Raw genomic sequence first — 12,493 nt, forward strand, 5'->3', positions numbered from 1 at the left:
GAATTTTCCAAACAAAAATAAAAGGCACATTTACGACACCAAATGCGCACTTTCCTAACCAAACAAAAAAGGCGTTTCCGGCATTAAGCCCAGTCAAGACGGCTTTGCTGTACAAACAGCCCTGTGCTTGTGATTCTACGCAGAATTAACCGTTTACAGAAACCCGTGAAAAGCTTTGAAAATTTTAATCGTAGGCAGTGAAGTGGTTTCACTTCAAAAGTTTCGTAGGTAATTTGTTCTTTAAAAAAGACTATTTAGTATAATGTAAACGTATTTTGTGTATTCATATTTAAGAAATAAACTTTATACTGCTTATTATACTTATAGTTTAGTTGTTTTTGTTTCCAAGATATAAAAGAAAATTATGAAAAGTTGAAACTTCATCAGAGAATTTTTTTAGTAACTACGTTTTACTTTTAAATTTTTCAATCAAATTTATTGCTTCAGGTCTAAAAATAGCATTTACCCTTTGAACCATACTTAAGGTGAAACAATTTGCTTTAAAGCTGAAGTTTATGACAGACAAACTTAATAACACATTGTATTCGTCAATGTTTTTGTTTTCTGTCAACATTACAATTTCGTGTGAAAAGTTTGAAATCTAAATATAAATACCTTCTAATTAGAAAAACTTACTCATATTTCATAATATTTTCAACTGACCTTTTCAAAACTTTGTCGCGTTTTTTAACGAAAATCTTTGTTTATACATTTTTCAATGACAACTACATGAACATAGTGGTGTAAGCTGTTTACGCGAGACTAAAGACAATAAAATTTTGTTTTGAATGTGTTTATAAAATTGTATAAACACGAAAGCATATTCATATTATGATGTCAATTCAATTTCAGTATATAAGGTAAATTTTATGAAAACTTTAGTTTAAGCTTTCTGCAGTAAAAGATGCAGTCAGTCTATATAAGGATTGTAAACAAAGAAGCTTTAGCTGAAAAAAAACACAAAATTAATATTTACACTAAATACTGTTAAGTTTGTTGATAACAAGATCAGAAAAATGATTCTTTTTTTACTAAAAACAAATTTGTTTGTTTTGGTTTGTATTTTAAGTTCGTATTTTATAATTTAAAGCAATATTTTTTTAAAGTTTTTGATTATTTTTACTTTTTTATCGCACTATAATACAGCTTGATACTTTTAAACGTTTAGAATAAAAACCATTATTAGAAGTTGTTTTCTAACTACTATTCAACTCAGATTACCATTCAAATTTTTAACTTATTTCAACTTTTTTTACTTCAAATCAAAGTTTTAGTTGAAAATAAAACAAACTAACTTTACTTGTATTTAACAGTTTCGGAATGTTATGTATAAAACAAACATAATCTTTTTAAGTACTTATTATTGTTACTTAGCAGTATTTTTAGTTGCTATTGGACCCTGTCAAAGTATACCAATTAGGTTAGTACCTTTAAGAAGCAATTCTTAATAGTTTTTAAAGTTGTCATAACTAAACAATTTAAAAATAGTTATGTTGTACCTAATGAAAACATGATTTCTACAAGGTTTTTATAATATCAAGTGAAAACGTTTTACTGTGATATCATTTAAGCCTAGTGTTATAAATGAGAAAGGTTATACGCTTAATATAAAAGTTTCAAGTCTTTAGTAGAGCAAAAAATAATAATAACCAGTAAATTAGTACATGAGAAAAAACACACTTCACAACTTGTTTATATTGAAGATTAATTTCAGTAAACTTTTAAATGTTTGTTTCGTATAAACTCATTGAACTTTAAAATTCTTATTAAAAACTCAAAATTTGCATAAGCTACAAAGAAAAGCCAATAGATAGTGTAATAAAGTTTTTAATAATTTTAGACCAAGTTTACCTGTTCTAAGTATATTTTTATATCATTAAATCTTGCTGTTTTACTATATTGTTTTACCCATTTAGTCGAATTAAAATAACGACTTCTGTATTGGTATGTTTATACAAAGTAGGTTTTTTTCTTTTGTCTAAACATAACTATAATGTTATATTTAAACTTGATTAGAAAATTATATAAAAAAGCTAACTTACAGATTTTTATTATAAACCAACTATGTATTATACTAGTTTCTTTAAAAACTCTGACAGTATAAACCATAGCCTTTCCGGTAACATTTTTACTAAGTAGAAGAAAAATGTAGGTTGATTTAAAACAATTTTTAGTATTTTAAATAGGCTCTACTTATCTTTACATTAAATTTATAGCGAAAACTTAAAAAAATTAAAAATATCCAAAAATATTTCAGATGGGAAATAGGTCAGTACGGTTCGTGTTCGAAAATATGCGGCAGAGGGATCAGAAAAAGATCTGTCACGTGCAAGTTCATGCCTGAAAACTCCACTCACCACGTCACCAACAATGACGTCATGCCTGAAATCATGTGCCCCAACCCGAAACCTCAGTCGGTTGAACCTTGCGGGTTCGCCACCTGTCCCCCTGTCTGGATGAAGTCTGGTCTCGGGAAGGTTAGTTTTAAAAAACCTATTGACATACCAAAATATATTCTTGATAGTAAGATTTTTTTCTTAGATTATTGAACCAATTTAAGCAAGGTTTAAACATTTAACAATTTTATAAGCTTAAGACCATTCATTGAGCTTAGCCTAGTAATTGAGCCTAGTCATCTACTTTAAGGAAAACTTTTTCATTAAAAAAACTTTTTAGTGTTCTGAGCAATGCGGTAACGGGTTTCGTGAAATTTCTTTCTTGTGCAAACCAAGAATAGGAACTGGCAAATTGATCCAGGTGCCTTCAAAATATTGTTCGCAGAACAAACCGTATCGATTAACAAGGAGAAAGTGCAAAATTAATGAGTGCGAACCGAAATTCACTGCGGAAGATTGGAGTGAAGTATATATATCTTTCAATTTATAAGTATCTTGCCTGTAATTGACATAGTTAGCAACAATTAAAACAATTTAAACAAATTAAAATTTTGTATATAAGAACGTTATTACTAGGCATTTATTACTATAACTTATAAATAATATTATCTTTGTTAATATACTTTGTTGATGACTTTTTGAAATACAAAAATGCACAGCTAAACTCGTTTTTTAGTGTAAAGGTGACTGCACAAAGTCACGAAAAGGTTGGCAAACAAGAAAAGTTGTCTGCATGTTCATGAAAAACGGAAATTGGCACAAAACTAGTGCGAATTCGAAATACTGCAAAAACTTGAAACCACTTCCGGTCAGAAGGAGTTGCTCACTGCACAGGAAATGTATGTCCAGCTTGGGTGAGTCAACCGTTTGTTACATTTAAAAATAGTTAATTTTTTTAACGTCTTTTACGTCTAAGTAATTTGTATAATGCTGTAATTAAAGCTGCCAATCAAGAAGGGCAAAGCACGATCCAAAGGAGGCCCAACCCGACCAAGATCAACGGAGGGCTGAGAGTATTCGTGCAAAAATCGGCCAGAAAAATCCCCCTCCAACTGACCCTCCCGCTAAAGGCCTTCGTCATTCCTGGAACCACCATCATCGCCAAGTGCAGCTTCAAAAAGTGAGTTCTAATGCAAACAATAAACACCGTCACGCACAAGGTCAATGCGCTACAAAATAAAATTTGCTTATCGGGAAATGGGAGAGAACGATGAAGGCAATTAGCTTTGATTATCTGCCGCTTTGTTTGCTCATTTGATGATTTGATGGCAAGTGGGCTAACAAGGTGACATCAATCAGAGGAAGTTTTGCCTCCTGTTTGCCCAAAAACTTCAGACAATGGCCTAGTTTTACGTTAAAAAATAAACAAATATTTGCAAACAATTTTTATATTTTGGCTTCAAAGAGTCACAGATAGTTTGTCGCGCTATAATTGTATTACTGTGCGAATTTTGTAATGTTTCGTTAATGTTTTCGGACATCAGTCTTCTTTTCGAAGCTAATTAAGGCTATTTTTACATTGCGGCGGTCCTAAATGTTATTTCTTTCAGCTAATTAGTTCTATTTTTACTCAGCGGTGCGCCATCAAAACACGCGTGGTTTGTCAACAAGCGGAGGGTGAAGAGCAGGCGGGGGAAGGTGATGGTGACGAAGGGGGGCAACCTGAAGATGAGCAAGATCAGGATGAGGAGGAGGCAGATGGTGAAGTGCCAGGGAGGACAGGGCAGGAGCAGGCTGCTCGTTCTCATCAACAAAAGTTTAAATTTTATTTTATTTCAAGTAATTCTAAATATTAAAATAATATGTTAACACATTTAATTAAAAAACATGACTGTTTTAGCGTTTTAGGACTGAGTTAGTAAAATAAAATTTCATTTAAATTTTAAATTTTGTTACTATACAATGTGTTACTTTAAAAGTTTAAACTGTTTTAACGTTGTTAAAATGTTGTATAATAAGTAAAAATAAAATCAGCTTGAAAACTGAGTAGTGAATTAAGTTAAAGATTTTGAAAAACCAAAGTTTGACTTTTGTATTTTTCTGAATACATATTTTTGTGTTTATAAATTACGTCAATTGTAATTTTGTGTTCAATTGAAACAAACAGCAATTTCTCAAACTTAATAATTTAATTAAAAACGTAGTTTATAATCTGATATATAATGTACAATGTTTTTAATGAGAACTGCATTATAAATTGAAATCAAAGAGTTGTTTAAAGCGGGTTCGTAAAAACGTTTTTAAAAATTCATTACTAGTTTTTTTTGTTTAAGTTCATTCACTTAACATGATTTGAATGAGCTTTTGAATTACGTAACCCTTTGTAGACTAATAAAGCTTTAAAAATTAACTTTATTTGTAACACAAGTTCAACAAAAGGTCTATAAAAACTTATGGTTGTAAAAGTTTTCACATTCCGTTAAAACGTTTGGCTTAAATATAAACTGTATAGTATTTTTCTTAGCTATTATTGACAAAAAATAATAATAAAGCTTAACTTTATAAAAGTTTGCTGTAGTTGAAAAGCAAATAATAATGTTTCTTTACATATAACAGCTTTAAATTGCATGACAACGCGTGTATGAACATGAAAAGTAACTAATTAAAAACTTTAAAGATTAACTTTGTATCTAATTAACCTTTAGGAGCTGCCAGCGGACCACATAAAGGTTTAGTGCAAGTCAAAGAGAACCACTCGCAAGAAGGGGGTCAAGCTTTTCAACAATCCATTACCAAGTACATAGACAGAAAAGTTTGTCACATTTTACGTTTACGAAATTTACATACAAACTTAAAAAACTTCCTTGAATTATTAAACATTTGCATCAAAATACTAATAAAAATTTTTAATTCAATTTCAAAAATCATTAGGTAATTTTTATTTTTAAAGTTTGTAACAACACGACCCAATAAATTAAAATATCTGTTCAGTAAAGACTTAGCATAGGAGGGACTTCCATTGTACAAGTTAATTGTATTAAAATTCCAAGTATACACACAACTTCGCGTTTCAACTTTAAACTTTTGCAGCATTTGAAGCTCGCAGCTGGAACTAAAGCTGTGAACAAGAAGGTAATTAGAAAGAAACCTCACATAGTCAACGACTACAAAGTCGTCCAACTACAAGATATTGTGCCAGCTAAAACTGACTTTTTAGGTTATTTAAGTAGATATGCTATTAGATTCTTTATACTATTTAAAGTTATAAAGTATTTTGTTTATACTTTTGAAATGATTTACTTTCTGAAGAATCAATAAGTTTGGTAAAATCTGAAAAACTTTTTTAAGTTTCTCTCAGTTTCATTAAACACATTTAACAAGACATGCATTTATTTTAATTCTTTTTCTTAAATTAAAATGTAATTTCAGGCTACAGAGAACGAAAGCACCTTCCGTTGGACTCGAAACAATCTACTGTGGTTGTCACGACAACGCCTCCCCCTACCGACGAAAACGGGGTGAAAAAGGCGCCATCTATCCATGTTGCACCGACAATCGACCCCCTTCAGTACAATGATGACGTCATAGTCAACGTTGGAGGATCGGTGGTGGTCGTTGGGTCCCGACGGGTGACCATTTTGTGCGAGGTTATAGGGGAATACCCTATTAAGATGAAATGGATGAAAGACGGGCAAGAAATTATAAATAATGACAGGTTTGATTTATTAGTTACATAGCTTTTTTGTTCAAATTTTATCTACACTACATGAAATGAGTTCACGACTATTCAATTTCTAACATTACAAACTCCGACATCTGTAGTTCTTATAACTTGTAGTTTTTTTGAATTTAGATTTTAGTTATTTTTTTTTATTGTTTTAATGTAATTAATAAGACCTACATGCACATTTTGATTTGTTTAAAATTATTTTATTTTTGAGAGAGGGCTAGAAGCAGTTTTAGAGTTTACTAAAATATGTTTGTTGGGTTGCTTAATTTTTTTTACTTGATAATTATGCAATTTGTTTGCAACTAAAATTTTATCAATTAGAGCTATTATAACTAAATAAGCTTTTTTTTAACTGAAATTTATTTTTGAAGTTATGGTCTATTAACTAGTATTCAATTGTTTTAATATCAATTGTTCAGAGTTTAACATAGAAAGAAAATATTGTATGTTAAAACAGAATGATCAAGCTCGGTGATGGATCCCTGAGAATTTTTAACCCTGAAACATCAGATGCTGGTAACTACATTTGCATGGCAACCAATCAGTGGGGAAACGACAGCCGAATGGTTTCATTGTCTGTCACCAACAAACCAACAGTTGTGTCCACGACCAGAGATGTTGACGATTTCGTGTCCATGGACTTGACAGTGACAGTTGGGTCCCATGTCAGGGCGAGATTAGGGGCCCGCGTTGTTATCAGGTGCCCCACTAGAGGTTAGTAAAGTAAATCAATAATTATGTAATTCATAAGAATTTAATCTTTCTTTTTAATACACTAGTATTGATAAAAACTTTCATTTAAAAAAATATTTACCGCATGTTTTTATGCAAACAACTGCTAATATATGTATTAACTTAAAGCTTTTGATTAAACTTAATACTTCATAATTTAAATCATACTTTCACGTAATTAAATTACGTGTGCAAACTTACAAGATTTAAAAATTAATTCAAAGCATTACAAAACTTCCACTAGACTATAATTAATAAAAAATAATGCAAGTTGTATTGTATAGACGTTACGAGTTTTCATTTTTTACATTACGTCAAACTATAATGAAAGTTACACCAAAAGCAGCTGCTATGGTGTTTAAAATCAAATTAATATCTAATTTGTGCATGTAACATTGAATTATCAAACAAAGATGTTTTCTTAAGTTTATACAGAAGAAACAATGATTAACTTTAAAATTTGTTGAAGGTCTAAAAGACAAAATTTTCATTTCATTACAAGTTTTATGTTTTATTATAAATAAACATTACAGGCTCACCAGAACCATTTGTTCAATGGAACAAAGACGTCAACGGTCTTCAAAGAAACTCGCAAATTTTAATCGATAATTCTTTGGAAATATTTCCCACCACTTTGGCTGATACGGGACATTTCAGTTGCTTAGCAACAAATCCTTTTGGTAGCTCTTACCAAGCAACCATACTAGAAATTGTAGGTAAGTATAAATTTTAAATACCTTAAAACTTGTAAGTGTTTAGAAATCTTTAAAATCACTATAAAGTAAAACCATTATTAAGTATAAGTTTTTATTAGTTTTCACAATCTAAACTGAAATTAATTTATTTTAAAAAAAGAAAATATTTAAAGCTTATATTTTGAATAGCTACATCTAATTACAGTTCTACTAAAACAAATTGTCAGAAATTAAACCGTAGTTCGATATGAATAAAGTTTTTATGACTTAATAATTCTCTCTCAATTTTCTTTTACTAGTTTCAATTGTATAGTTATATTATTAAGAGCACGTAATGTACGCTTAAATAAAAAATAGAGTCTGTTGTATATGTAGAGTATTTCGTCTCTTTTAGTACTGTAAAAGTTAAAGTTCATTCTAATATGCTTAAGTTTTAGTAAATTTTCAAAATAAAATTAAAGTTTTCTTCAAATTTTTTAAAATAAAATATACAGACCCGCCTCATATTTCAATTGATGGAGTAATTTTAAACTCAAATGAAATGAGTGGACTTCCAGAACTTTTATTAAGCGATTATAATAGCCCAATTTACAGAGTTAAAGCGAGCACCACTGTAATGATGGGTAGGTTTTATTATTCACTAAACTTGTTAAACAAATAATAAAGATAAATAATTTAGTTAATGACACATAAAGGTTGTCCATTGACTGGGTATCCGGAACTAACAATAGAATGGATGTTCAAAGGAAACGCCATAGAAACAACAAACAATTCGATAAAATATAGACTGATGCACAACAACAAAGTTCTTTCAATCAGCAATTTCAACAACGTTTCAGTTGGCGATTACTCTTGCAAGGGAACAAACATGGCAGGATCGGCTGATGCCAGTCTTCAGCTAAAAATTACCAGTAAGTTTACTTTGAAGCTTCATACTTTTAAAGCTACATATGAAAGTATTCTTCTATTTATGTAGTAAATTAAAATTATAAAAACAACAGTAAAATTTGTTGATAGTATTAAACATTCATGGTACGCTTTATAACACACAAAATTATTTCTTATTTTAAGATGCGTACATATACTTTTTGCTTTTAAAGTTTTAAATTAGCTGTAAAAAACTATAAAACTTTCGATCAAAAACACAAATTGTTATGAAAAAGTCTCAAAACAGCTTTGCTATCAGCTTTTTTATTTATTTTTAGTATACAAGTACCGAAAGGAGGGGTTGACGGAATGCAGTGCAAAGTGCGGGAACGCAGGAACCATCACTGACAAGCTGGTGTGCATAGAAGACGGATTGAGGACGGTGGACGATTGGTACTGCAAAGGAGTGGCCAAGCCGCAAGTTGAAACCCGGTCCTGCAACAGAAAAGACTGTCCGCCACAGTTAGTACTTTAATGTTGTTGTTGGTTAATTAACAAAAATCAAGGCAAAACTTAGGCAACACATTAAGCTGTATGACTCGATTACCGAAATATTATTTGTACACCAGGTTCTTAGACCAAGCTTTTAGCGTTTCTTCGTCGTGAAATAAAATATCTAAACAACTTATTTGTGTTTAAATAAAAAATCGATAAATATGTATGTATAAAGTTACGTACGGTTGCATTGTGCCATTTGTGATTACAATACTATAAAAACATTTATGAAAAGTAAAGTAGAAGCTAGACAAACAATGAAAGCATTTTGTACATTTTTCAGCTAAATTAGGTCATAGAAATTGTTACCTAGATTAGGCGGATTAGAGTTCAAACATATTATTTAAAAGTTTTACAGGAAATAATTGGTTTTTAATGTCAAGTGCTGTCTTTTTAATCACTCATATCTGACTTTTATTTTACTTTTAGCGCTTTTAAACCCTTTTCCTTTTTAAACAAAGTCTTTGAACTAATTTTTAGAAGTTTTTGAATAAAAGTTTTCTTAATATCTTTAAAATTTAAGTTTAAACTTTATAGCCAATTTTAGACTTTTTACAAAATGCAGAGAATTAGTTACATAATTATTGCATTACATTATTGCATAACTATTTATTTATTTTAATCTAAAAGTTTTGTGTTCAGCAATTATATCAATATTTGTTATATTAAATCTTTAACAATAACTACAAAACCGTTTGATTCCACTTTATTAGAAACGATCTAACTTTAACATATATTATAACAGGTATTACGCAAACGAATGGAGCAAATGTTCAGTTGCTTGCGGAAATGGAACAAGATTCAGAAAAATATCCTGCGTGGTTCTCATGTCAGACGGAACTGTTCGTCAGGTTGCCATGGAAAGTTGCCGTAGCAACCAGCAACTTCCGCCCCGAAAAGAAACCTGCTTCAGTAACTCGTGCCCTGAGTGGAAACCAAAACCATGGAAACAGGTTAGATTCGGTGATTTTTTGAAGAATTTTAAATAATGTACTCACCTGCTGTCTCAAATTAAATTTTAATACAGTTTTAGTAAAAAACTCTAAAATCATTTTTATGTTCTATTTTTTTCAACAAACAAACTAAGTAGCTTTTTTATTAAACGTAAGTAACAAACCAACAGTGTAGCAAGAAGTGTTACGGAAACGGAATTGGAATTCAACTGAGGCAGGTCCTTTGCGTAGCTAACAACGGCACAATCGTCCAAAAGTCCCACTGCAAAAACCTGCCGAGACTAGAAAAGTTTGATAATAAAGCTGCACAAGCAACTTGTCATTTATTAACGATTAAAAATAATTTATTAGACAATTTGAGTTTAATTCATTGCATCTACATAATTTCTTCTTAATACATTACTTTTATAACCAAAAAACCTATAGAAATGCATTTTTCACCAGAAAACAAAGCTGTCCAAATTTCCGATGTCAGCCAGTTTGGAGACCGAGTCCCTGGTCCGTTTGCTCGGCAACTTGCGGCAGTCATGGCATAAAAACGAGAATTCTTGGCTGCTATTACAAGGGCAGGCCGAAGCAGACCGCCAGGGGGCGTTGCCTAGCGACGGAACGGCCTCCAGTTTCCGCCCCATGCAACAGAATCCCCTGCAGCGAAAATCTTGTGAGGGTGCAGGGAAAATTTTAATTACTTTTAGTTTTAATTTTTATTCTATAGGACTGACCCAAAAATATTGTTAGCATATTTTGTTTATATAACTTCACTTTACTTTACTTAGATAGCATGAAACTGTAGATGGTAGTTTTAAGTTATGACACTTTAAGCCTTTTGTATACTGAAAGTATCAAAACTTGCTAAAATTTTTAACAACATATTTTAAATATTATTTTCTGACGAAAGTTAAACTGTTAAAGTTTATAGAAACTGCCTTTAGTTTTTAAAAGTATTATAGGCCTAATTAGTTAATTGTTTAATTTAGATTTAAAATATACTCGTGTTATTTATTTAGTTTGCTGCTACTTAAAAAAAGCTTTTTTTTTAAGTTTCTTCAATTAGTTTTCGAAAAAGTTTTTTCTTTAAAGCAAACGATAAGCTATTTATAATAGCTTTAAATCTCAATAGGTATGTAGTTCAGGAAAAATATAGTTTCATATATCTAAAAGTACTTTTCGATTTTAAGATACAAAAGTTTTTTTTTTAATCGTTTGACATACTATTTTGATATAAACAAATCATATTTAGTTTTCTCTTACTTTTATATTTCATTTCACTGCCTAATAAACTGCTTATATCCTAAACAGTTGTTTGTTTTACAAATTTCTGATTATATTTTTTTACAGCTTAAGATTAAATGTTTTATGTATGATTTTATTTTATATTTCCCTAAAATAAAACTACTGTTATACATGAAACATTAACTAATTGTTAGTACTTGTGTTTAGCGTTTGCCAGTACTAGCAACGTTTAAGATTAACTTAGCTATATAAATAAATATAAATAAAATTATACATGTTTTTTATAACTAAAAGTATAAACTTTTAAAATAAAGTAAACTGGCTAATATAGCTGAAAGCTTTTATAAACTTTTTGCTTATAAAATATTTTATTTTAAAATAAATTAAAAACATCACATAAGACACGTGTTTGTCACATGTAACTTTATCACGTGACGTAAAGAACTTAATTTATACTGTATAAAAAATTAAATTTATTTATTGCTTAACTTTTAATTTCATTTACTCTTTACAACTAAAAATGTTACAAATTGTCTAATCGCATAAACTAATATTTGTTGTAAAAAAAGAGATAGTCCTTCAAAAGTTATTCAAAACAAGTAGATATAAAAATATTAGTTTTCAGTCATAAAATACTGTGCAACAAAATACACAAAAGTTTTATGGTTGTTTCAATTTAAGCAAAAAAAGATTTGAAAAATAGCATATATCGATTGCTTTACTAATTTACTAACTTTTGTGAGTTTCATCAATATTTAAATATTTTCATTTTACAAACTACTGTATTAAAATTATAAAACTACTTTTTGAAGCTTTTGTACATATGATTTTTTTCCACATAGTTAGCTGACAACTATAGCTAAATTAAGTTTTGTCGTAATTTTATCTGATTTTTTTATAACTTAGATTTCACCCAAAAAATTTTATCTTTTAAATTAAATACATAAAACAAAACAATAAAACTTCAAAAGTGTCTTAGCTTATACTATAAAAACGCACAAAAACATTTAATCTTAAAATTTTTATACCATAAAATAAAATTCTTTAGAAAAACAAGATAAGATTTTTTTATTTAACTTTTTTAGAAGCACCTTATTAAACAACTAATGCTAATAAACACTAAAAGAAAGAAAATTATTATTTAAAAAAAAAGATAAAAATAACTCAAAAATATAATTAAACAAATATAGTTTATAAACCTTATGTAAAAACAGATCTTTCGTTTATCGAGTTTAAAACCATTCATTCATTTTAACTGTTTTAGACACACACATTAAAAAACATTTAACATAATAAATCATAAGTTTAAACCATTATGTGATTATAATACATTAACAGTTTTTTGTCATTATTTAAATCTTATGTAAGCAGTGTTGATGGCTAAAAATAATC

The 12,493-nt window shown here is 29.4% G+C and overlaps 1 protein-coding gene across 1 annotated transcript in view; it reads left to right on the forward strand.

The window, feature by feature from the left end:
* LOC145849573 (ADAMTS-like protein 1) overlaps nucleotides 1-11,074 on the forward strand; it is a 50,693-nt gene extending 39,619 nt beyond the window's left edge. The window contains exons 18-33 of the mRNA XM_082954533.1: nucleotides 2,258-2,477; nucleotides 2,677-2,862; nucleotides 3,073-3,250; nucleotides 3,339-3,516; nucleotides 3,971-4,152; nucleotides 5,042-5,148; nucleotides 5,427-5,553; nucleotides 5,766-6,051; nucleotides 6,524-6,780; nucleotides 7,332-7,514; nucleotides 7,988-8,116; nucleotides 8,189-8,404; nucleotides 8,699-8,882; nucleotides 9,661-9,868; nucleotides 10,039-10,157; nucleotides 10,313-11,074. Of these exons, the coding sequence (XP_082810659.1) occupies nucleotides 2,258-2,477; nucleotides 2,677-2,862; nucleotides 3,073-3,250; nucleotides 3,339-3,516; nucleotides 3,971-4,152; nucleotides 5,042-5,148; nucleotides 5,427-5,553; nucleotides 5,766-6,051; nucleotides 6,524-6,780; nucleotides 7,332-7,514; nucleotides 7,988-8,116; nucleotides 8,189-8,404; nucleotides 8,699-8,882; nucleotides 9,661-9,868; nucleotides 10,039-10,157; nucleotides 10,313-10,553 (3,001 nt within the window). The 3' untranslated portion in view covers nucleotides 10,554-11,074. The remainder of the gene's footprint in view (nucleotides 1-2,257; nucleotides 2,478-2,676; nucleotides 2,863-3,072; nucleotides 3,251-3,338; nucleotides 3,517-3,970; nucleotides 4,153-5,041; nucleotides 5,149-5,426; nucleotides 5,554-5,765; nucleotides 6,052-6,523; nucleotides 6,781-7,331; nucleotides 7,515-7,987; nucleotides 8,117-8,188; nucleotides 8,405-8,698; nucleotides 8,883-9,660; nucleotides 9,869-10,038; nucleotides 10,158-10,312) is intronic.
* The last annotated feature ends 1,419 nt before the right edge of the window (nucleotides 11,075-12,493 follow it).

Source organism: Thalia democratica, chromosome 2 (genome assembly GCF_965202585.1).
Source record: "Thalia democratica chromosome 2, ktThaDemo2.hap1.1, whole genome shotgun sequence".
In the NCBI taxonomy this organism is placed as follows: Eukaryota; Metazoa; Chordata; class Thaliacea; order Salpida; family Salpidae; genus Thalia; species Thalia democratica.